Source organism: Mauremys mutica, chromosome 7 (assembly GCF_020497125.1).
Source record: "Mauremys mutica isolate MM-2020 ecotype Southern chromosome 7, ASM2049712v1, whole genome shotgun sequence".
Classification (NCBI taxonomy): domain Eukaryota; kingdom Metazoa; phylum Chordata; order Testudines; family Geoemydidae; genus Mauremys; species Mauremys mutica.
This window is the reverse complement of record NC_059078.1, coordinates 18,421,934-18,447,740: the sequence shown is the minus strand read 5'-3', so window position 1 is coordinate 18,447,740 and position 25,807 is coordinate 18,421,934. Positions and strand designations below refer to the sequence as shown.

The following is a 25,807-nucleotide window of genomic DNA, read 5'->3' as shown; positions in this document are numbered from 1 at the left end:
TCTGTATTTAGAATGGTTTGCCACAAGCACTGACAGCTACGTCCTGCGGGACCTCGATGACACTTCAGTGATGGAGGATGGCAGAAAGAAGCTCAACACTTTAGCCCACTACAAGGTAAAACTGAAAGTGCTCACAGAGGGACTTCCCTTCCATCCAGCCAGTCTGTCCTCAGGGACATTCCCTTTCCAAGGAGGATTAGCAGAGACAAGCAGGAAGGTTGCCATAGCTCCATGAGAGCTTCCGGGGAACAGACATCTGCCCTGGCAAGAAACTCATTAATATTGCAACACATTGAGATTAATTAAATGCTCTTCATGCAAAACAAGTTATTACTGACAACATAAAAGGCTCCTATTCCCAATGGCCACCATTCATGCTGATTAACATCATAGCACTCCCGTTCCCTGCTCCCACTGAAATCTATGATAGAGTTGCCATTGACTGTCCTGAGAGCAGGCTCTGGCCCACAAATGGGAGCTGTTTGTTTTTGTAACAGGGCGTTCCACTTAAAGTGACACTGTCAAGGAGCTGAAGCCTAAAATGTAGGTTACATGTGGTTTCACCAAAAATTGATCTGAAAGGAGGTGTTTTCTTGGCTCTTTTTACTTTTAAAACTAAATGAAAACTGGAGGTTTTTATTGGATTCTTGATTTCCCCTTCCCCTGGAATGCTGGAAGCACAATCCACTCTGCACTGCAGCACAGTGCATGGAAAACCAAAAGTGAAACATTATGATCACTGTTACTGAGCTAGTACCTCCGAGCACCATTCAGGGACCACGGCCCCGTTGTGCTAGGTGCTGCACAAAAACAGAACAAAAAGACTGTCCCTGCCCTGAAAAGCTGACAATCTACAGTTGGTGGCATTCTTCCTTGGGAGCGAAAGCATCTAAATGTGAAAAGCCATTTTCTTTTCTTTTGAATAATCTGATGTGTTGTTACTTTAATACATAAATCTGAGGTGTCCATCACCATGGTGTCTAGAACCATTTATCTATCTTAGATACTTATATGGCCTCCAGTACCATAGTATTGGAGCACATCACTGTCTTTAAGGTGTTTGTTCAGCGAAGAAGGGACATACTGTTATCCCCATTTTACAGACAGGAAACTGAGGCACAGAGAGGCCAAGTGATTTCCCCATAGTCACAGGAAGTCTGTGGCAGAGCAGAGAATGGGACCCAAGTCCCAGATTACCACACTAACCATTGGACCATCCTTTCTCTCTTTATTTAGAAATAACAATAGTTCCCCCACCAGAGGAGCTTGCACTAAACACACGCACACACACACACACACAAACACACACACACACACAGAGCATTTAATTTCTTGCTTGGCATCAGTCAAATCCAGATAGTGTATTTCTTCACGCTCCTAGCGAAGGCCAGTCTCCCATCCGTCTTCTTAGCCTGGAGAAAGAGATGAAGTGTGGGCCTTGCTCTGAAAGTGGCAAGGCACCTGTGTCATTAGTCACTAGGGCCCAGATGCTCAAAGGTATTTAGGTGCCTAACTCCCGTTGATGTCACTGAAATATTGGGAGTTAGGCACCTAAATCTGGGGCTAACGTCAGAGCATTTTATTCCGTGAGGTGTGGTTGTCATCTTGAGCAAGGCAGTTTATGTTTGCTGCTCAAACACAGCTGCATCACCAGTACAAGGCTGCCCCAGCTACAGAGCTACCTCGCTTAGTTGTAATCCCGAGTATTCCTTGACATCCCTTACCTTTGTTCTTCTCGTCCTCCTCAGATTCCTGAAGGTGCCTCTCTGGCAATGAGTTTATCAGATAAGAAGGACACCACGCTAAGTCGAGGTAATTTGCTTTTCTCTCTCTTTCTCGGTGATGGCGCAGGTGACCTTTGTTTTTAGAGATGGGAAGCAGAATCAGGGTTAGCTCTGAGGAGGTGCAAAGAGCCTGCAGACTGCACATTTCAGACCTCTCGCTGAACAGATGAGTGTGGGGTTAACCTTTTCATGGCTAGCTAGAATGTTGTGGTTCCCATCATTCCTGGAGCACCATCCCCGGAAATGCATCAAGCATTCAACCAGTGATGATAATCAGCTTCAGCCTATGACACATCTCCTCTCTGCCTGGGAATGCTGTAGACACATGGGCAGCCCCCATCAGTACACAGGGCAGATCTTTCTGAGATGCCTGCAGCCCCAGTGCTGGATGCCCTCAGTTTCAGCTTCATCTGTCTCTTTTCTGTGGTGCTGCACAGCATGGCAGGCTATCGAGCTGTGATCCTCTCTGGGACCCAGAGCCTGAAGTAAAACTCGATGGGAGTAAAAACTGAGGATTTGGCCCCACAGTCGTAGCGTGATGTCAGCGTTGCTGGGCAGGGTGGCCTGGCTACTTCTAAGTGAGCCTGTGACTATGGAATAGATCATTGTGTCCTTTGGAAGCTATCAGAGCTCCAACAGGATCTCCAATTGTTCTTCTTCGAGTGCTTTCTTATGTCGATTCCATTGTGGGTGTGCACGCACCCACGTGCTCAGCTGTCGAAGACTTTTGCCTCAGCGCTACCTGTAGGGCCGGCTGTGGCGCCCTCTGGAGTGCCGAGCTCATGGCACAGTATATCAGGATCTCCAGTTGTTTTTCCAGCTGGTGCTCTTTACCCAATGGGGCTTATGATTAAACTGTGTCCTACATTCAGTGAAGAGGCATTCATGGCACTGTGGCAAATATATATAGAATGAGCAATCAGCTCTTGCCCCTTCCTTTCCATTGGATTCTTTACTACTGAGATACAACAAGCCCCAAATGTCTTCGACTGGTCACAGAACGCTTATGCTACAGGAACTTGTGTGGCTGAATCCTGCCATTTATATATGAACGGTGCAGCACCCGCAGCCAGAATTGATGGCTAGACAAAGAGACAGCAAGACAGAGCAGAGACACTTAGTGCTCTATTGACTGCAGTGCATGACATTCTCAGTGTGGCGGCCAACAATCTGAAAAAGAAAAAAAAAAGGAATCCAAAGAGCTGGGAGCAGTGTTGCTGCAGTATTTTGGCAGAGCTGGGGGTGGGGGGGCAGGACCGGAGACTGCCGGGAATATAATACGTTGGTCATCAGGCTGGACAGCATGAGGTCATCTCCATCAATGTTGCTGAATAGGCCCATTTGTCACGCTTTGTACTTGAATGGCTGCGGTTTAGTGCTGTGACAGCGCAGCTCCCAGTTTCTGCTGAATGCTTCACATCAGGCACAGGGGTGAAGAGCTTTTAGTTGGATGAGTGGTGTACAAGTAGTAGATCAAGGTTTTGTGGTCAATCCTCATGTGTCACTCTGACATTCTGAGATGAAACTTCCAAACTTTTCATTCCAGTACTAAGGGTTTTAGAGGTCACTTGTAAAAAGGAAAAACAATTGATTTTGTGTCCTTTTGTGTTAAGCTCCTTTTTAATCTGTTTATACAGCACCTAGCACAATGGAGTCCTGGTCCATGACTGGGGCTCCTGGGCACTATGGTAATACAAATAATAATAATTATTATTATTATTATTTATTACTATTGAAATTTGTGGGTGGAGGAGAGGGGAGGGTTCTGATTTCTTTCTTTTTTAACTTTAATCATCTGGATTATCAAGTCTCCTCCTGTGTTTGCTCAAGTACTGTGTAGAAAATGGGGCCGGGATCTATCTATCCCTCAGTTTGAAGGTGTTTGAATCTTTCACAAAGAAACTTTTTCTCCCAGATGTTTGTTGGATGTTTGCATTGAATAGGTGTTTACAAAAACAAAACAGACAAGGAGGAGTTTTAAACTCTCTAATCAAAGATCCCTTCCCCTTTCAATTATGCAGGGTCAGTCTCTTTTAATGTCAGCATTCATCTACTTCTCAAGTGCTGCATAGAGTCATCCGGCAAAGGCAGGGTAGAAAAGAATTTCATATGAAGAAAAAAATCAAACATAAAGTTTAAAGGCTGCCAATTTTTTTAGGCCTTCACACGTGCTAAAGAAGAAAAAATGGCACAGCTCCAATGTCATTTGCCTTTGAGATCACTTTTAAGCCACAAGAATGTTGAAGATCTTTGCACTGCTTTGATGGAGGAGGAGGGTTGCGTTGGATGGAGCGGAGGGTGGAGGGAAAGTGTTGCACTGCCATGCAAGAGCAAGTTTAAAGAGCAGCTGAAGCAGCTGAAACACCTACCCTCCCTCTCCCCCACAGAGATGCTAGAGTGACACACTCACAGAATAAATGGAGTAGATTCAGGATGGTTCCCCAATCAAATGTGCCTTTGTAGAAATGTATGTCTTGCTGGGTCTTTCCCTGTAGCTATTGACCATCAGAGTCTGAGAGCAGAAATCATTGCCTGCAAACAAACAGTTACAGCAGCTTTTGGCCGCCAGTTTTAGTCAGCATATAGAAATCAGTTTCCTTTCTGAGATTGGGTGATAAGAGACTTCCGGAAATCTGAGTCAAACAGTATGTTGTCCAGTAATGATAAATGCTGAAGTACAGCCCAGACAAGGCCAAACATAACTAGTGCTCAGAGTGCAGGACTGGAACTTGGCAACTCACGAGTTCTAATCCTGGCTCTGACATGGTCTTCAGGCAAGTCACTGTGCCTCTCTGCCTCAGTTTCCCCATCTGTCAAATGGGTTAAATACCAACTTCACAGAAGGGCTGTCAGGATTAGCTAAAGTGCCTTGTACAGGAATCACTAAGTGTTGTCCTTGCTGTGCCTTCCCCCAAACACAGCACCCATACCCAAACTTTTCCATTAGCTGATTCTGTATGAAGTTGTCTGCGTCACAACATAGCAAACTAAGCTGTTCTGTTTTTCTTTATTTTTTCCAGTGAAGGATTTGGATACCGAAAAATACTTTCATTTAGTAAGTATCCCGTTCCAAAAGCAATCAAGGCTAATGACTCTCCCACTGTGTGTGGCCAAGGCTGTTTTCCTTGGGGGGTTACTTCACCCATCTCCCACCTCCTCCCCCTTTCCTTTGTAGGAAATGTCTATTTGGGAACTGGACCCTCTCACCAGGAAATTGCCTGAGAAAGGAGGTACTGATAACTTAAGGAAAAGGCAATCAGTGCACACAAATCCCAACAACAACTTCCCTGGAGCCCTGTCTTGTGGCTGGGAAAAGAATTACTTAGCTAGAGGAGTGTAGTGGGTGGGAAGGAGGCCTGGCCAGATGGAATTTGCAAAGTTCAATTGTTACGGAATGAGGCTGCCTTGCAGCAATGTATTAATGTGCACTCAAAGGGCAGTAATGCTGTGCGGAGTTTTTTTTGTCAAAGGCAAAGCTAGGAATGCTTTCCATATGTACAGTAAATGCAGGCGGATGCATTTGTCACCCAGCTAGCTTGTTGGCTGATGATCAGACCTGCCCAGGGGGTTGGCTGACCCCCTGTGGTTACTGTGTTGTTTGTGTAAGAAGGTAATACTTGAACATACGGTATGTTTGGCAGAGAGCATTCAGTTTTTATCTTAATCTTGATCATAGTCTCAAACATATTTCACCTTTTTGATGGCTGCCAACTAACAGATACAGGAAGAGCAAAACCCTGCTAGTCGGGGACGTTTCAAAAAATGGAGTGCACTGCAAGCCTATTAACTTAATCTTTACAAGGAAGTTGTTTCTGCCATACAGAAGGATTCCAGCCTTTTTATTCTGTTGCTCAGTCATGAATTGTTATAGCAAGAGATCTTCATCTGGCCTAAATCAGCATAGCTCCACTGATGTCGATGGAGCTGTTCCGATTGACACCAGCTAAAGATCTGGCCCAAAGAGTTACATTCCAAAGTAGGGGTAGGTAAGTTCCAATGGTATGAAACTCGATGGGAGAGGAGAATCATACTCAATATGACTATATTATTATGATATTCCTGGTAACCTCTTCCCCCCACGGTATTTCTGCTTTTGGACCCATGTCATTTCCATGTACGTGATGGAAGAGGAGAAAATCCTCTTTCAGCATTGATTATGTTAATGTAACCTAGCTCCGTGAGGCTGAAACACTATGTGTGATAGTGGCAGAGGAACCCCTTTACACTGCACTCAGTGAGATGCTGGCTCCCCATGGTACCTCCCCTTCAGAGAGACCAACAGCGGGGTTGAGAGGCTGCATATAGGACAGTCTTACCAGCATGGAACATAAAACCGGTGCAGCAATGGAAACAGAGCAGAGATCTGTGGCCTGCTCTAGCTGCCCGTTACCATTAGAGAGTTCAGAACAACAGCATGGACTGAGCAAGAAGCTAGGAGAGAGATGCCTTTTTCCTAATCCCAGCTTTGCCACTGAAGCCTTGGGCAAGTCACTTAATAAATAAATATTATTACTCACCCATCTCAGTGGGGTAGTGAGGATTTACGAGTTCATGTTTGGACAGCACTCTGAAAGTCTGAAGTGATGTATTGTTAAAAGTTATAAGGGGGAAAGGGGCATTTCAAGCATCAGGAAATATTTTAGGAACTTCACATCTTTCCAAATAAAAAATATGTGCTCAAATAAAAAATATTAGAGCACTGCAGGAGAAGAGAGAGAGGGTGGAAGTGCACTTAGAAAATAATAATGAGAGGTTCATCAGTGACATGCTAGGGCACTGCCGGGGCATTAATTCAATGATCTGAACAATGGAACATTTAGATTTTGTTTTTTGTTTTAAAGGTAGCAGGGGTTTGTTAACAAATCAAACAATGTTTTTGTGCTTTTTCCACATTTCAAGGCAAGCTGCTTTTTCTGTGTAAGCCTGGCCTTGTGTTGCTGATATCCCAAATTACAGCAGCACTGGGAGAATTCAAGAAGTGACACAGAGCAAAAACTTAAATGAAATTGATCGGTTCATTTTTGTTGTCCAAGTTAAGGGAAATAGAACAAAAGGCACAAATAGCAAAAAGTCAGTTTGAGCTTTAAGTTTCTTTCAGTTTTAACTAATCTAATTGTGTGTTTTGCAGCATAGATAATGTTTTATTTAATATATAAATGGTGTATTGGTAACATCCCTTTTTACTCAGTAAAAAGATGTCCTGAAGGCAGGAATCATGAGCATATATTTTTTATATTGACTCAGGTTCTTCCAACTGATGAACTGATTGAACATAAGAAGTCCCATAGACAGAGCCATAGGAAAAAAGTCCTACCTGAGATCTACTTGACCAGGTTACTGTCTACAAAGGTAAGAGAAGCTGGGGCAGTGTGAGAATTTTGTTTATGGGAAATAGGATTTCTGTTGGTAGCTCTGTCATAAAATGTGACTTGTTATTTTTAAGCAAGGTTACATTATGCCCTGAGTAGAGATGGGTGCTGTAGCATCCCTCACTGTAGAGAAGAGATGGGACTCTGCCATACCGAATATAAGGAGGCTGAGGCTGCTGGACATAAGCAGACCCTATAGTTTTCTCTGACTTTCTAGCTGGTAATCTGCCTAATGAAGCCACATGTTACCTTCCTGTGGCCTGGCCTATACACTTAGGAAAGGGATTCAGACTACGACAGAGGCTCAAGACCCAAAATTAAGATTTGGGGACAGACTTCCCCAAAGTTTGGGGATGTTCAGATCAGAGGAGGGGGAAGAGCATTGGTTCAATCTGCATTCGGTTTGGAACTTCCCTACACTCCAAGGGTGTTTGGATCCAGGGCTTGGGCTCAAGCCCATCTTTAATCCCAGTGTGATGTATAGCTGGACCAGCGATCCTAAGAATGGCCAACAGTCTCTAGTTTTCTATTTACTGTGCAGAACAATCACAGATGTGCTCTGAGATCCCAGCAGTAAGAAAAAGCAACCTCTATGCCAAAGGAAATTAAATCCAAACTGGAGCTAATTATATCACCAGGCACAAAACTAACCTTTCTCTCTCCCATTTTGCATCCCCCTCCTCCCTGGATTTACTAAACTGGCAGCAAAGTCTCTTCCACTTGTGAAGAGCAAATCCAATCCCCTTAGAATAGTAACTTACTTTTAGTTGTTGCTGCTTCACCTTGGCCAATGCTATGTGCGCTTGTCCCCTAGGGAACACTGCAGAAGTTCCTGGATGACCTGTTCAAAGCCATTCTCTGTATGCGAGAGGACAAGCCGCCTGTGGCTATCAAGTATTTCTTTGACTTTCTGGAGGAGCAAGCGGAGAAAAGAGGGATCTCTGACCCTGACACTTTGCACATTTGGAAAACCAACAGGTTTGGAAGATGCAACCCATTATTTCTATCCTTTCCAGCTCACAGGACAAGTAGATGCAAAGCCAAAGTGCCTTGAAATAATCGTTAGAGTGATAATGCAGAGAGCTGGTAATGAATACAGGATTTAGAGTGCGTGGTGGGGCAGAGAAGTGGGGCAGGGGCAGAAACGGAGAGCTGAGGGGTACAACTAAGGGACAGAGGAAAAAGGGGCAGAAAGGGGGACAGGAAAGCAGAGGGGCAAGTGAGGACAGAGCGCTAGCAATATTGTCAACCTCAGGTATTCAGAAATCCTGAGTCTGGCTCACAAAAAGTCATGAGATTGTCTTAAAAGTCACAAGATTTTTGAAGAAATATATTTGGGTTCTGTTCGTTTGCCTTCTGTCTTTTGAACCTTTCGGGGGTCACATTTTCAAGCTTCTCTCTGCAGCCACGAAGGCTGGAAAGTTACTGTTTTTTTAATGACTGCTGAGATTTTGGCATTTTTACATGACTCCAGGAGCTGGCATTTCAAGAACACCATATAGTGGGAGACAGATGACAAAAGTGGCAAGAGTTGGCAGCACGGAGCAAGAAGAAAAGCAGAGAGCTGGAGCCAGAGTACTAGGGAAGACCACAGAACACAGAAATGAGGAATGAGCCAGAGGGCCGAGGCAGAGATAGGGAAGAAACTTGAAGGAGGTTCAGCCATCTTAACAGAAAAGGAGCAGAGAGAACTAGGGGGAAAGGGGAGGGAGCGCTTGAAGGAGCGGCTCAGCACCTCTCAGATGAGAGGGGCAGCTGGCCCTGAAGTCGCCGCAATGGGACCAGCTGTTCCAACCCCAACCCATGGAAATTAAGAACACACTTTGGGAGGGAAGATCAGTGGGTATGCAAATTAGCATAATTGTTTGGTTTAGGATATGGAACTTTTATCTCCAGGGTTTTGATGTGCCAATAGATAGGGCTGCTAATGGGCTGCAGAGCTTCTCCCTCCTTGGCCTCTGGTTCTAATTCAGTCCAAGTTGGTTGTGAGCCGGAGTTGTTACCAGCAGACGCTCGGCGTTCTGGTTGGTGGTCTCAGTACAATGCCTCGTGGGCAGGCCTCTCCATCCCCATTGGCACTTGAGCTGGCAGCCTCAGGAGCAAAGCCAAGGAACACATGAGCCACAGAACTGGTCCATCTAGGCCGGGGAGGAGCAGGCGAAGAGAAGTTTGCACTGCTGCTGTCTGTGCTGTAGCCATTTCGTGGCAAGTTGTGTTTGCAAGGCAATCTCACCAGTACAGAAATAGCTGCCACAAAAGTGTTCCAAACATCTGTGCTAGGAAAACAGGGTGAAAGCGACAAAAAAGAGCAAGACAGCAATGGCCGTCTGGGCTCATGCCCTTGGAGAGAGGGAAAACGTATTGAAGGTCAGACACAAGGGATGTTTCCCAGGACTATGTCCACCCATCAAGCCCTAGTTACGTTCTGACACTGGGATGGATGGACGGGAATCAGCACCACTTGTAGGAAGTTAGTTCAAAATTTACAGGCAAAAGCACAGAGATCTTTCATGGACGATGCAAGGCTCAATGAATTACTCAAAGTGTAATGCAGCGATCATACCTAGGTAGGGATACTCATGCATACTCCATGCCTGATCCTCACACTGCATCCTAGGGGAAACGCCCCATCGTCTGTGAAACAAATGCCGGTCCCTTCTAGCCAGGGTGAGGCAGGGCAAGGGATGGTAACAACAATTAAATAATAACCTTGTCTCCATATTTTTCCCTTTTCTTTTTTTCTTGTGTTTTTTCTCCTCCATCATCCCTTCTGCTCTTTTCTTTCTTATTCTCAAATCACTCTGGAGTGATCTGGGAATGACAAAGTTCATCCAGTCTGTTTCTGATGCTTTCCCGTGCAGCCTACCTCTGAGGTTTTGGGTCAACATTCTGAAGAATCCCCAGTTTGTCTTTGACATCGACAAGACTGACCATATAGACGCCTGTCTCTCTGTCATAGCCCAGGCCTTCATCGATGCCTGTTCCATCTCCGACCTACAGCTGGGCAAGGTAGAGATCTGCAGCTCCCACTAAGATGGACCTTTCCCTTCACCCCACTCTCTGCTCAGGGTTGGCCTTACAAGAATTGAGATTGGGTGATGGGAGTGCCTGGTTGTAGGCATGCTGGAATGATAGGCAACATGGGAGCCAGAGTCTGGGAAGTTAAGGAAATTGAGGCCTAAATGGTGAATGGATTATTCTGGGACCTTCATCAGTAGACCAGGTGGTGGGCTGCCCTGTGTATTGTCCCCGTCGCAGCCCCTCCCCCCCGCCCACCCCCCAAGAGACACAGCTATGTTGGAAAAAGCCCTGGTGGACACGGAATTATACAGACCAACACAAAAGTCCTTTTGGCAATATTGCCTATTCCAAACTGGTAGAAGCTATACTGACAAAATCAGTATAAACTGGTCTCCACTAGCAGGGTTTGCTGGTATAGTCCTTTTTCGAGCGTAGACAAGGCTTTAGTGAACTAAGCACAAGACTGGGAGCCAGAAACTACTGCAAACTCATCTAAGCGCCTCCTCCACAAGTATTTAGACACCTAACTCCCACTGAAATCAATAGATGTTAAGCACCTAAATAACTTGAGATTCTGGCCCTTGGTCCTAAATTTTCGAGGTGTGTGTGCATGGGCAGTGGGTGAAGGGGGCTGGGGGAGGCTAAGCCTTCCCAAACCTCCATTAATACTCCCTGCTGCAGCCCCGGGGCTGGGCCATGGCAGGGCGCTGAGCTCTTCTGGGTGGCGCAGGCTCAGGGGCTCAGTCCTGGCCAGCCGGGGCTCCTGGTGCTGGCAGGCCAGCCCAAGCTCGAGGCTGCTCCTGTGCTCCAGGGGCCGGCCGGGGTTTGGGACAGCGCTGGTGGGCCAGCCAGCAAGAGCCTGCGGGAAGAGCATCAGGCAGAAGGGGCAGAGCAGAGGCTCACCTCCCCAAACTGAGGGTGCATATGCCACATGTGTGTGGTCCTTTTTGCACACACCTCTGACCATGCAATATCAGGGTTGGGTACAAATAGAGCTGTGCACACAGAATGAACCCTGACTTGCATGCGTGCATCGGGCATAGCCCACAGGCAAGTGGCAGTTCACTTGCATTTTTGAGAGTTTAGGCTTTAACCACTCAGGTTTCCTATCTGTGAAATAGGGCTAATAATATTAACCTACCTCAGGAATTAAAGGGTTACCAAATCCACTGATATAAAGCTCTTTGGAAATATCAAGTGCTAGATAAGTACTGTTAGTAGGAGGCTCTCATCCTGCCCCTAGCACATATTCCAATATTTATAAAGCAAGATCTCTGTGTTGCTCAGCCCAACAGCATGAGGTATCGTTTGGCCTGTATAGAAAAGTCCTGTGGAATCAAACAGTTATGAAACCTTACAGGGGCCTATCGAAAATACTCTGAAAACATGACAGAGAGAGAGAGATTATTTATTTATGCCCCAAGCCTGAAAAACAGTTACACATGTGCTTTATTGTACACACGAGCAGGGACATTGACTTCTGTTTTAAGCACATATGTAATTGTTTGCAGGATCAGGGTCTTATTTATTTTTATGATGATAGGAGCCAGAAATCAGGATCAGCTCCCATTGTGCTAAGAGCATTACAAACATATACAAAGACACAGTCCCTGCCCTAAAGAGCATCCAGTCCTTTTAATAGGTCATTTGATTTCTAGCAGGGCTATCATAGGGTATTCTGGTCTCTAGGCAGTTCAACCACACCTACAGAAAAGCGACCATTCTTTATTAAGTTCTGGTGGTGTTTCCAGAAGGGATCATTTTCAGTGTTGTAATACTAAAAGCTACATGTCCCGGTTTGTTCAGGTGAGCAGTGCTCTGATTATGTAACTCTACAACTGCATGTGGCTAAGCAAGCGTGAGTGTTTTTGCCTTCAGAGACTTTGCCAAGATCGGGTAGCGGATCTAGGCGCCAACAGTTCACATAGGATTAATCAGTGTAGTTCTACCCTAACTATTTTGAATATGCCCATCACCCTATTATTTAGGCATCTGATTCTACTCAGTCAATGATTTTACCTCGCTGTAACACCATTGACTTCAGTTAAGTTACTCTTGATTTGAGGGAGATCAGAATCAGGCCCAAGCATCTAGCTCCCTCTTGGGATTTTATGTTGCTGAGGCTAGCCTCTGCACTTTACCACAGATAAATGTTAGTATTTCAGATCAGTTATTGGTCTTTATGGACCTAATCCTGCAGCTCTTTATCCGACAAACAGTCTAATTGAAATCATGGAAGTAAGGACTCAAGGAACAGACTGTAAATACACAGCAGTCTAGAAAGTATGGGCCTGGGTCTCCTCTCACTGCTATCTGTTTTACCCCCATGTAACTCACATCATCCTCAAACGCCGTAGCTCAAGCAGCTAGAAGGAAGAGAGGTTGTGTGTGTTTTATTGTCCTCCCTTTGGCTCCGCTGAGTTTGGTGTTGACATCTGAAACTTCCTGACATAAATACGTTTTATGCATGAGTGCTGTAAATCATGTCCTCATGGTGCAGTATGTGACGCAGAGCACACCCTGTGGGGGGGCTGGGTGTCGGAGCAGAGCATTCCACCTAAATTAAAAGCATCAGGAAGTCTTTACTGGGAGAGATTTAATACTGGAGGAAGATCTAATGAGTGCTTGATTTTTGTTTGTTTGGGTTTTGAACATTTTTAAGTCTGTTACGAAACACCTATAATTTATCCTTGTCAAACTGTCGATTAGAGAAGAGGGGGTCAGCTGGGGTCAGACAGCAGATGGAAATGTTTTCAGAAACACAATAGCATAAGAAAGGAATCGTTGAGTAATGTGGGAAGGATAAATCTCCCGCATAAAAGTAAAGTGGCCTGTATATACAGTATGTCACCAGCCTTACACTGATGTAATTGCACTGCCTTCAGTGGCGTTACTCCCAGTTTAAATTGGTATGAGATTAGAATCAGATCACATATATCTGTATTCCTTGTATGTAATAAACGGTAACATGCAGTCCCTGTGCCAACACACAATTTATAATCCATATGCATACAGAAACTGAGAAATAACTAAGAGGAAGTTTGGTTCCCTGAGCTTTGTAAAGGAAATGTTATAAACAGGCTATATAAATATGCAGGGCATTGCACAAACGCAGTCTGTGGGGTTGAAACCACTCAGACCCTACAGCTGATGCTGAATGCTGCTGCCCATTTAGTAAGGGTATGTCTCCACTTTGTTGGCAGTATAAGTTCCACCTCAAGGGAACATGCCTCCACTAGCTAGTACCCTAAAAACAGAAGTGCTGCCACAGCAGCATAAGTATTGGAAAGGACCAGCGGCCCTAAGCGTTATCCCATGGGAGATGCTAGGGATGTATGTGGGATGGGTAGCCTCTCCCACCACAGCAGCTACACTGCCATTATGCACCACCAGAGCTAGCACAGTTATGTCTTCTCAAGCTGGAAATTACACCTCCAGAAAAAGTGTAGACATACCCTTACTAGTGCTAGCCACACCCCGTATTGCAACGGTGCCCTAAAGGCTTCCCTGACTTCCTGGTTATGGCCCGGTGCATTTCAAGGTGCTGATATCAACCTTGAAGGCCTTACCTGGTTTTCTAGCTGAAGGACCCATCCCCTCCCTGTTTAGCTGCAACATTTGGGGTCAGCTGGTGTGCTCTTGCTAGCAGTCCCTGGACTTGTGTGTCTGGGTGCTGGGACAGGCTAGTCTCAGTACAGCGTCATTCAGTCTAGAACTTGCTCCCTTCCTTGTCCCAACAGACAGTCTGTTGACCTGCAGGGCACAGTGTTGCAGGGCACAGTGTAAAGGTAATAAGCCCAGGGCATTCCCAGGGTAACGTTATTGAAAGGAATGGCACTACCTGGAGGATCAATTTGATCCCACCAGTTTGCTCGGACTTTTGCCTGAGTGGGTGCTGGTGGGGCTATACCATCCCTGATAGCTGGGCAGGGAGAATGAGATGATTAATGTCCCACTTGGACAAAACAAAGTGAATTTGGTATTTTCCCTTTACTAATTTACATGCGCTCGATCAGACACAATGTGAGCTGGACACATTGTTTTAGACAACTAAAAATAAATCAAACCTCTATTGAAAAAGAATCTAAGGCCAATATGTCAACATGCAAAGCCCAGTCCCTCCCACCAACATGACATAAAGAACTTGATTTTTAAACAGTCTGCCTGCCCAAAATGAATGTGTAAACTTGAGCAACACCTCATCATGTATGTACCCAGTACCCTGATTTACATGCAGTCTTAGCAGTTGTATGTGCACATTAGTCATGCAATAGTGCACACATTTTGTGCATCTTAAGCCTGGTCTACACTAGGCGTTTAAATCGGTTTTAGGAGCGTAAAACCGATTTAACGCCACAACCGTCCACACTAGGAGGCACCTTATATCGATTTTAATGGCTCTTTAAACCGGTTTCTGTACTCCTCCCTAACGAGAGGAGTAGCGCTAGTATCGGTATTACCATATCGGATTAGGGTTAGTGTGGCCGCTGATCGACGGTATTGGCCTCCGGGCGGTATCCCACAGTGCACCACTGACCGCTCTTGACAGCAATCTGAACTCGGATGCAGTGGCCAGGTAGACAGGAAAAGCCCCGCGAACTTTTGAATATTTCCTGTTTGCCCAGCATGGAGCTCCAATCAGCACGTGTGGCGATGCAGTTAAAAATCAAAATAAAGAAAGAGCTCCCGCATGGACCATGCGGACGTGATCGCTGTAAGGGCAGGCAAATCTGTTCTATCAGCGCTCCGTTACAGAAGACAAAATTCAAAATCATTTTTTTAAAATCTCCAGACAGAGCTCCAAATGCTTCTAGGGTCAAACACCGTGTCCGCGGTGGGTCAGGGCATAGCTCTGCAATTTTTGCCCCATCAGGCACTGGGATCTCAACCCGGAAGTTCCAAGGGGCGGGGGAGGCTGCGGGAACTATGGGATAGCTACGGAATAGCTACCCACAGTGCAACGCTCCAGAAATCGACACTAGCCTCGAACCGTGGACGCACACCACCGATTTAATGTGTTTAGTGTGGCCGCGCGCACTCGATTTTATAAAATCTGTTTTACAAAACCGGTTTATGCAAATTCGGAATAGTCCCGTAGTGTAGACGTACCCTTACTGGTTAAACCCAGAACCCAAAAGTTTAGCTTTTTCCTTAGCACAGTTGAAGTTCTTGTTTTAAAAACTTTGTATTAGCCTTCCAATGTGAAGCCCGGATGATCAGGGAATAAGCCATGAACCTTGGAGCCAATGAAGTATCCATCTCTCTCTCTCTCTAGGACTCACCTACCAATAAACTACTGTATGCCAAGGAGATTCCAGAGTATAGGAAAATAGTGCAGCGCTATTACAAACAGATCCACGACATGCCGCCTCTCAGTGAGCAGGAAATGAATGCACATCTCGCAGAGGAGTCACGGGTAAGAAATCCGCAAAGCAACAGTAGCTTTAAAGGGAGTCCACTCATACACCCACTGGTGTCTGCTGGAGTCGGAGCAGCCCCACAGAATCTGTTGTGGGACTGTGGTGTTGTTCTCCACGCTGCTGAGCATGCCTTTTCTGGCTGCCGTAATGGTTACAAGATTGGTGGGTAACCTATGGGAACAGCAGGCAGGGATCAGCTGTCTTCAGTACAGGACATTGGGTAGCGCAGCACAGGGCACTGGCGTTGAGCATCATACATGCTAATGCTGAAGGAGGAACAGAAAAGTACAAATCATTTCTCCTCGCTCTATATAAACTTACAGCCACATCCACTAACTCCACTTTCTCTGGCTCCAACCTTCAAATTGTCAGGCATTGGCCCTGTTTATTTGCCCTAAAGAGGAGCCTGGTAGGAATGAGCGATGTGCTGCTGTGAAGACAGAAGAATTCTGATGAACCAACAGGCAGTTGACTCTGAAGCTAAGGTCCTCTCTAGCACATCAGGGTGGACCAGCACTTCCCTGCACTGAGAGTGAACAAACTTGGGTTCTGCGCCCAGGTCTACCAGTGTCTTTGTTTGTGATTTCACTGCTAAGAGCTTCAGTTTCCCCCTCTATAAAATGAAGATAATAGAGCTGGTCTGCGAACAGTAATTCCAGTTTGCAGAGGATTTGGAATGAAAACAAAATTTTGATGTTCTCCATGAAACAAAAAAAAATTGATTTGGAAAACTGAAACATTCCATTTAGATTTGTTTTTAACAAAACTCTGCCTGGCAGGCTGCCAAGGCGCTGGGAGCCAGGTCTCCCATGGCTCTGAGGCCAGCTGGCTACCCAAGCACCCTGCTCTTTGGAGTTAGAAGCCAGGGGAGCCAGCTTCCCAAAGAGTCTAGAAGCCCCGAGATCCCCAATTCTGAGGCAATCTGCCTGATGAGCTACTGGGAAGCTGAGCTAGGAAACTAGGCATGTTTCAAAACCTGTCTGACAGTCAGGTTTTCTGCCTGGGTTCCATCGGCGCTTCATCAAAATAGAACCATCTCCACAAAAGCATTTCAGTTAACGAATCTGAAAATTCCAATGAAAGCTATTTTGTCAGAAGTTTCCCAACCAGCTCTTTCTGACCCACCTCTGTGATGTGCTTGGAGATTGTGGAAGGGTTGACACGCGGCTGGCATGCCCTCTCGTGGCTGGACAGGCATAGCGGCTTTTTCCTCCCTAGCGCTTCTGCCAACAGATACTCAGCTCTCACTGTGAGCTGTCTCGTCTCACAATTCAGCCCTCTGGCCAGGTCACCATTAAGTTCCACCCTTTCCGGGATAACAAGAAGTCCAACCAGGGTCTAAACCTTTCATCTGGTCTTTGGCCCTTGAATGTGCGTTGCACCATCTCTACAGCCCTTCACTCAGGGTTTTCAGTCATCCTTCGCCCCTTCTCAGGGGCCTCATACCACCTGTCCAGTGGCTGGTGGGGAAACCCAGTCCAGGGACCCTATAGCCCTATAAGCCAAAGTCTGCTCCACCAGCCTCCTTGCTGCTGTCTCCCTGGACCTCTTCCTACTATAGCCTTTTTTTCCCCCAAGCTTTCTCCCCAGCCCCTTTGCAGGCTCTAATAGTGCCAGTGTCTCTCAGGGCTCGCTCCCTGGGGATCAGGTTCCTGCGCTTGGCTGTGTTCCCGATCCACTGCAACCCTCGCATCAGAGCTTTCTGTAGCATTAAACTCCCCAGGGCCTCCATGGCCACACGTTTTATCCCTGCTAAGCTGCTTCAGGATCACTGCCTGCTCTTGGGTTTGGCCTCTCCCTGGTGGAGCCAGTTCTTCCCCTTTACCTCCGGGCCCAGCTACCCAACACCATCAGAACTGCTACAGCCAATTGCTGCATCCTGTTCCTCTGCTCTCTGCCACCAAAAGAGTGACTGCAGCGTTCTTCCTTCACTCCCTGCAGACCCCTTCTGCCCTCGACTTGCTGCCTTTATAGAGCCACCCAGCTCCTCCCCAGCTGGCTTCAGCTTTAATGAGTCCTGGCCCACCCTTCACATGCAACCAGGTGGATTAATTGGGATATACACCTCAGGCTGGGTTATACACCCCATCACAGAGATCTACAGGTGAATGGTGCCGTATAGGATTATTAAAATGATACAAAATTCATCCCTAACATAAACAAATGCCACTCCCACTGTAATCTATGGAGGTGGGCCCTGTTTGTGCCAGGAATAAATTTTGTCCTTTGCCTCTGAAGTCACTAAACAAGTATAACATATATCTTGAATAACGTAGATGGGAACAAGAGTCCAAGCATTTCGATCCAGTGTTAACTTACAGCAAATCAGATCTAAGCCTTTTATTACTCCAGTTGCTTTCTGTTGAACGGACTGGATTCCTGCATTTGGATTAATATTCCTCCCCTGTTTGTTTTATCTTTTATGAAGAAATATCGGAATGAGTTTAACACCAATGTGGCCATGGCTGAAATATACAAATATGCCAAAAGATACCGCACTCAGGTAAGCAGCTTCATTTGTCTGGAGGTGAAGTCAGCACTCAGCATTCCAGGTACCTGTGGGGAAATATCTGATGTCCTTTTATATGCAGCATTGGTGTAGCCATGTCAGTCTCAGGATATTAGAGTGTCAGGGTGAGTGAGGTAATGGCTTTTATTGGACCAACTTCTGTTGGTGAGAGAGACAAGCTTCCAGGCTTCACAGAGCTTTTCTTCAGGTCTGGGAAAGGTACTTAGAGTGTCACAGCTAAATGTAAGGTGGAACAGATTGCTCAGCATAAGTAAACACATATTTCAAGGGACTATTCAAGGTGAAGTGGCACATTAATACCCCTCCAGATGTAGGGGGGGACAGAAACGGGAGGGGTGGGCGAGATAGTGGGGGGGAGGTGTTAATGGGTTATAAATTGTTTTGATAAGCCATACATCCAATGTCTCTATTCAGTCCATGATTTTTCGTGTCTAACAGAGTTATGCTTTAAACTTAAATTCATAACTTTGCTAGATTCTAAAAATCATGGACCGAATAGAGCCACTGGAATACAACAATCCCAGACCTGAAGAAGAGCTCTGTGTAAGCTCAAATGCTTGTCTCTTTCACCAACAGAAGTTAGTTCAATAAAAGATATGACCTTCCTTACCTTGTCTCTCTGATGTCCTTTTGTGATTTGTCAGTCCTCAGTCCCACCGAAAAGAGTCCGAACAAGGAAGAGACTGTTCTTCGTTACTGATGGAATGGCCTTAGCTGAGGAGCTAGGATGTCCATATCTGTCTGGTGTCTCTCTCTCTCTCTGTCTCCACTCAATCCTCTCTCTCTCCTCCCTGTAAAGTCAGTCACAGATTTTTTAAAATCTAGGTGCATTTTCAACCCTTTTGTCAGATCACCAGAGAATTCAGAACAGATCTCAATTTACAAGTCATTCTCCCTTCTTCTGGCCTGACGTTTGCTCTTGCAAGTGTTTGTGGATACAAATGAGAGCATGTAGGTGAGTCCTTGTTGCACCCGCAAATCAGATAGCCGGATGTCTATGTGCCTTCACTTGCACCCACAGTTAATTGTCCCCACAAATCTGTGGGTGTGGAAAAGGAGGCCTTTAACGAGCAGTCCTAATGCAGTCCTATTTGTTTTATAGTGAGCTGGCCGAGCTCTGAGGTGGCAGCCTGCGCGCACGCGCGCGCACGCACACACACACACACACACACACACACACTCTTTTTCTCTCTCTCTCTCCAATCCCTTGGCTGCTTGGAAAACCAGTAACCTATTCTCATCTGTTTGGCAAGGATGGTTGAAAGTGAAATGTAGCCTGGATTAGTCAGCAATCTGTGGCTCCAAAAATGCTTAACAAAAGGCCGGGGGGAGGGATGCTGAAAAAATCCAGTAACAGGGCAAATAACCCCCTCCTCCACACCTCGTCAGGACACTAGACCCAGATGGGTCATCCTGTCCCCACACCACTTGTTTGGAACACAGAAAGGGCAAGGCTGGCACACGTTGCATTAATCGCTTCACTGCTCTTGCTCCTACAGATAGTGAATGCCCTGGACTCCAACCCCACCACGAGACGCACGCAGCTGCAGCACAAGTTTGAGCAAGTGATCGCGCTCATGGAGGACAATATTTATGAGTGCTGCAGTGAGGCCTAGGGGGTGCTCTGGACCAAACCAGCTCCTGGAAGTGACCTTCTCTGTAGTGCACTGTCCACTAGGGAACATGCCTTTAAACAAAATATATACATGTAGATATATATTTGATTGTGGCTCTTACGGTTACTGTGTCACCACATTGTTGGTGGGCACGGCTATTGATGAGATGAGCCAGCAAGGGATGAGAAGCCACCAAACAACGTTTCAAATCACTTCAAATCCCTTTTGTTGATCTGCACTGCGTGGTGCCCATAATTTATTTGCTCTTTCAAGCCAGAACTAGAGACGTGCCACTTTCTATTTTCCTTTAACCTGCGTGTGAGCAGCCATCATCTCCCTACATTCCTGCTTCCAGAGAAATGCCTTGCGGACTAGAGCCCACGCTAGGCAAGCGATAATGATGGATGCAAAGCAGCGGGGAAGCCTCAGGGAGTGATGAATGGAGAGTTCAAAGGCTATTGGAGCAGCAGCAGAACTTCCTTAACTATACCCCTCTTCTGTATGTTTTAAATACCAGGGAATCTGTTTACTGTACACTATCTGCTGCATTAGATGTTTTTTGTGCCTTTTATTTTTGTACTGTATGTGTAAACATAACCACTCCTTCTGCAACTTGTGCCAGGTGGGGAACTCATGGACTAGACAGTGAGATTGCTTCCGAAGTAGTCAAGACATGCGAAAGCACTTTACCCCTAATGGAAATGGTAATTATCTAGCTGGAAGGAGTGTATTGTCCATTTGACAATATCAGAGAGGAACAAATTGGGGCAGCTGTTCCCACTTCCCCAAGTTTCCCAGATGTTTGTGCACACACTGAACTGGAGCTGACAAATATCCCCTAAATAGCCACGTTTCATCCAGCTGGTTACAGGAATAATTTTACCTAGAAGTAAAAGGAAAAGATATATTAAGGGTCCAAGGGCAAAGTTTCCTTCCCTTTATACCACCTTCCCTGTCTTCCAGCATGCACAACCCACAGTTGAATTCTTCTCAGTGTAAATCTGGAGTAATGCCAGTGCATTTAACTTGTTATTTAGTATCTACACTGGTGGAACAGTACAGAATTGACCAAAGCTATGCTCCCAATGGCAGGTAGTCCCTCTGAACATCTTTTGGAGCTCACACGGTGCTCAGCAGCTGCGAGTTATACTCATGGGACTGGTGAAAATGTAGGACGTTGTGATGGAAATAAACTAAATCAAGGCCAGTATTATGGGTCTGTTCCTAAAACAGCTTCTGGGCTTGCTGAGTCTGGCATGCTGATGGCCGCAGCTATTGACTTCAAATGAATAGAAGGTTATTGCTGTATCAGTCCAAACAGCATCAAAGAAAATGTAGTGCGACTCCTAATGCCTTTTACAGAATTAGCCTATCTAGCAATCCCTGCAAGCTGGAATGACTCCAACTATTTTAGGCTATTGCGGGACACAGTCTGCCCTCAGTTAAGCCAGTGTAAATGGAGAGTAACTCCATTTAAGTCACTCCAAGTCAATGGAGTTACATGCCTGTAAAGCTGGAGTAATTGCTGTGACTTGGAGCAACTTTGCTCCATTGCCTCTGGATTTACACTGGTATAACAGAGAAAACCGTCACCCAAACGGCACTCGCGCCAGTTCCTTTATGCTGCTTGCAGAAGGGCAGCGCCTTCGAATACAAGGGCTCTTGCTTCCTTGTTGCCCACCGGTGAAGGCCCACAATACAATTCCATGGCTCCCTTTTAGAGAGGGAGCCTTCGCTTGCTGCACATACCAGAAGCCGCACATGAATGCAAAAAAAATCCAAACTGCCCATGAACGCCAAATCCAGTTTGGCCCCGAACTTTCATACTACCAAAAATACAAAAAAAGCTACTACCTCACCCAAGGCAGGGTTTAAAGGGGACTCGCCCTAATGCACAGGGCTGCCATCTGAGCACTTGGCTAAGAATCAACCTGGCAGTGAGCTACTTTGGTTCAACCAACCAAACAAAAAAAAATCCCCTGGATAGCTCATTGCCAGGGCCTCTGTCACACATGTTTTAGAAATGCCTTGAGCATAAACTAGTTCTATGGGGCTTTGGAGCAGCACAGCTGATTTTATATTCTATAGATTTTAAAAATTACACACTTTATTGGGGGGGGGGGAGGGGAGAGGGGAAAGAAACGCTTAACCAGAACTGCAGAAACGTACATACACTGTGGAAGTCTAACTGTAGTTGCTGAATAAGTGGCTTCAGCCTAGCAATGTTACAGATGTAGCTGGGCTACATTTTATTTTGAAAGAGATTTTTTAAAAAAACTTAATTTTTCTTCTTTAAAAACTGTGAACAGCTGCCAGATACACACAGGGCCAATGCGGGGAAGCTGAAGGTGAGACATGTCAGAGCATAGGGCAGGGGGTGTGACGAAAGGGTGCAAGGGGATGGTCCCATGAGATGGTGATCCCTGTGTTGAAACACTGGGAAGGTAACTGGCTAATTAGTGTGAGGCTATGGATCCGCTCCAGGTGCTGTGGTTGGCAAGCATGCCTTATGGCCTATGCTTATTTAATCTTTTTTCCAAAGCAAAAAAAAAAAAAAGAAACATGCTCTTTGTTTCAGCCCTTTGGAAGCAACAGAGCTTGAGGGTTGGCTGTATTGTCTTGAACCCTGATCCTTTGTAATATGTTTTTAACTTTGTCATGTATTTGTCAGTGTGGTTCTCTTACCTGCTATTTGGTGGAATCTTTGAAAACTTATCTTTGTAATAAAACATGGTGATCAAACGTGTGGGAAAGGTTTTGGCCAACAGCATTTGGGGAAAAAATCTGCACAGCAGATATACCATAACCCTTGCCTTGCTGCATGGCTGATTTCAGCCCCAGGTTTCTCCTACACTTTCATGGAGGAATTTATTTGCACACTGGTTGAGTGAAGAGTGGTGTCACATACAGTACTACATCATCAAGCCGTGGCTCAGAGGGAGAATCTCTCACTGTAGTTTAAGCTAGGTTGCTCAGACATCCCACTATTATCAGGACTGTTCCACTATTAGTGGCTATATTTTATATATGCAACTGTAAACACTGGGGTGGGGGAAAAGTTGTGTCCTGATTTTTCACATTTCCTGTCTGGTCACCTTATTTTATGCTTCCAAAAGTGAGAAAGATGGCTGCATTCTGCTGCACAGGGCTGGCTACTTTCATCATAGCTGAGGATTTATATGATGGCTAAGTTTAGCTACATCCATTTATAAACACTACTGGGTGCTCAGCTCCCACGCTACTATGAAATCTCATGCAAACATAAAAAGGTGATGAGCCCCTCCGTCATGCATTTCCTGTCCGCTAGGGCCAGCCCCACACCAGTGGCCATCTCTACCCAAGAGCCTGCCACCTGAGTTAGGCACCGCCACATACAGCATGGAGGAGAGCTAGGTGCCTAAGGCAGGACACCTCAAGCACCCAGGCTGGGTGGGGAGATGATTAAGGTAGCCCAGAGTGAAATGCAGGAGAACAAAGAGGAGCTTAGACCTAGATCCTCAAAAGGTAATCACCATCTGGAGCCTGCACTCCTGAACCCCTTCTGTGCCCCAACCCTCTGCCCCAGCATGAGCCCCCTCCCACCCTCCAAACCCCTCAGTTCCAGCCCAGAGCATCCTCCTACACCCCAAATCCCTGGCCTCACTCCACAGCCCCTCACCCCTCCCACATCCCAAGCCCCCCCGGGCCAACTGGTGAAAATGAGCATGCGCATGAGGGTGAGGACAGCAAGTGACAAAAGGAGCGAGGGAGGGCAGGGCCTCAGATGATGGGAGGGGCAGGGCATGTTCTGTTTTGTGTAAGTAGAAAATTGGCAACCTTAGCTGCAGCTGCCCGATGAAAGTAAAGTAGGATGTGCCCTGGCTGAGTAAGGGCTGTAGCAGGTGATGACCCAGCACTTCCCTGCCTCCCTCACTCACAGTAACCAGACTTTGGGTGTCCAGTCAGTAGATCCAACCAAACACCGTAAGGTCCCCTTGTCAACTAGACTTCCCAGTCAAAAACCAGGCATCTGGCCACCCTAGAAATGCCTTTGACTGCTAGTGACTAGCTAGGTTTAAAGCGACAAAGAGTCCTGCGGCACCTTGTATCATTATCTCTACACTGATTCTTGCCTGCATATTTATACCTGCCTCTGGAAACTTCCACTACATGCATCTGACGAAGTGGGTATTCGCCCATGAAAGCTTATGCTCCAGTACTTCTGTTAGTCTATAAAGGTGCCACAGGACTCTGTCGCTTTTTACAAATCCAGACTAACACGGCTACCCCTCTGATACTTAGCTAGGTTTAGTGCCTTCAGCAGGGGTCAGTCCCCAGGACAAGGGGCTGGGGTGGAGAAATCAAGGCACAGTGGGACGGGGAGTTGCTCCCTAGAGTGAGTGGCCAGGGTGGGTAAATCAGAGCAGTCCCTGGAGCGAAGGCCTGGGGAGGGGAAATTGAGGTACAGCGGGGTCAAGGGGCATAGCAAGGGGCTGGGGAAATCAAGGCACAGTGGGACAGGGGAGTTGCTCCCTAGAGTGAGTGGCCAGGGTGGGTAAATCAGAGCAGTCCCTGGAGCGAAGGCCTGGGGAGGGGAAATTGAGGTACAGCGGGGTCAAGGGGCATAGCAAGGGGCTGGGGAAATCAAGGCACAGTAGGGGAGGTCAGTCCCTGGAGAGAGGGGCTAGTGCGGGAGGGAAATCAGGTCTCTCTCTCAGAGGCCAGTTACTGCAGGTAACTGGACTTTTAGCATCTGGTCAGCTGCACATTCCAGTCAGAAACCAGACACCTGGAAACCCTCCTTCCTCTGGGTCCTTTCTGTCTATTCATTGATAAGCAACCCGACACTAGAACCTGCTCCACTTGCACTGGGAGCAACAGCGAAGGAGTTAAGGGTACCACAGGCAGGGGGCAGAAGCAGAGCCCATTTGGCTTCTGTTGTTTTGGTGGCTGGCCTGCTCCACTAGGAAAGGCTGAAGTGTCTCATTCACTGGGCTCAGGTCCCACACCCCCAGGCACAAGGAAAGGAGATTGGGGGCTGACACTGAGAAGTACTAACTACAGGTTTAAGCACAGCAGAGGGTAAGGAAGAGCAGTGGCTGTCATTACTACTATGGAGTTTCCCCACAGAGAATACAGATCCAATTAAGGATTTGTCCACACGCCATTGCGTCAATTGGAAGGGGTGGGAGAAATAAGTTCTCAACTCCCTTGAGCCCTATAGCAGGACAAACAGCAGTTATTCTGCCTGAAGGTGGGAGCCTTATGGGGCACGGACCAGGGCCGCCCAGAGAATTCCAGGGGCCTTTGGCGGCAGGGGGCCCTTCCGTTCCCTGACCGTTGCCAAAGTGCCCCGAAGACCCGCGGCAGGGCCCCCCACCACCGAATTACCGCCGAAGCGGGACCTGCCGCCAAAGTGCAGCCCGGTCTTCGGCGGTAATTCGGCGGCAGGGGGCACCCACCGTGGGTCTTCGGGGCACTTCGGCGGCAGGTCCCTGAACGGAAGGGCCCCCCGCCGCCGAATTACCGCCGAAGACCGAGCTGAACTTCGGCGGCGGGTCCCTCTTCAGCGGTAATTCGCCAGTGGGGGGTCCTTCCGCCCCGGAGCAGAAGGACCCCCCACCGGCAAAGACCGGGAGCGTAAGAAGCTCCTGGGCCCGGCCCCGCAAGAGTTTTCCGGGCCCCCTGGAGCGAGTGAAGGACCCCGCTCCAGGGGCCCCAAAAAACTCGTGGGGGCCCCTGTGGGGCCCAGGGCCTGGGGCAAATTGCCCCTCTTGCCCCCCCAGGCGGCTCTGGCACTGACTACGTCAATGAGTCTATCCAAAGCCCCTGTGTGTGGGGGGCGGGGGAGGAAAATGCCAGGTGCACAGCTAGATCCACCCCACCACTGTGACCCATCTAACCATCACCAGCTTCGACACTCTTCATCTGTGCCTGTTGCACCAGTGTGCGTAGAGGGCCTAGGACATCTGTAGCTACCTGGTGCTATTCCTATTAGAAATTACAAGCCACACAGTGCCAGCATCCAGTGGTGGCCTTGCTAAGAAGGGCACCACACACACAGCAGTGCCAGAGTTCAGACCTTCTA

General features: G+C 47.0%; 1 protein-coding gene across 1 annotated transcript in view; it reads left to right on the top strand.

The window, feature by feature from the left end:
* PLXND1 (plexin D1) overlaps nucleotides 1–22,301 on the top strand; it is a 137,041-nt gene extending 114,740 nt beyond the window's left edge. The window contains exons 28-36 of the mRNA XM_045023825.1: nucleotides 12–115; nucleotides 1,749–1,812; nucleotides 4,805–4,839; nucleotides 7,029–7,133; nucleotides 7,968–8,131; nucleotides 10,015–10,162; nucleotides 15,450–15,590; nucleotides 18,023–18,097; nucleotides 19,624–22,301. Of these exons, the coding sequence (XP_044879760.1) occupies nucleotides 12–115; nucleotides 1,749–1,812; nucleotides 4,805–4,839; nucleotides 7,029–7,133; nucleotides 7,968–8,131; nucleotides 10,015–10,162; nucleotides 15,450–15,590; nucleotides 18,023–18,097; nucleotides 19,624–19,740 (953 nt within the window). The 3' untranslated portion in view covers nucleotides 19,741–22,301. The remainder of the gene's footprint in view (nucleotides 1–11; nucleotides 116–1,748; nucleotides 1,813–4,804; nucleotides 4,840–7,028; nucleotides 7,134–7,967; nucleotides 8,132–10,014; nucleotides 10,163–15,449; nucleotides 15,591–18,022; nucleotides 18,098–19,623) is intronic.
* Nucleotides 22,302–25,807: the final 3,506 nt, after the last annotated feature.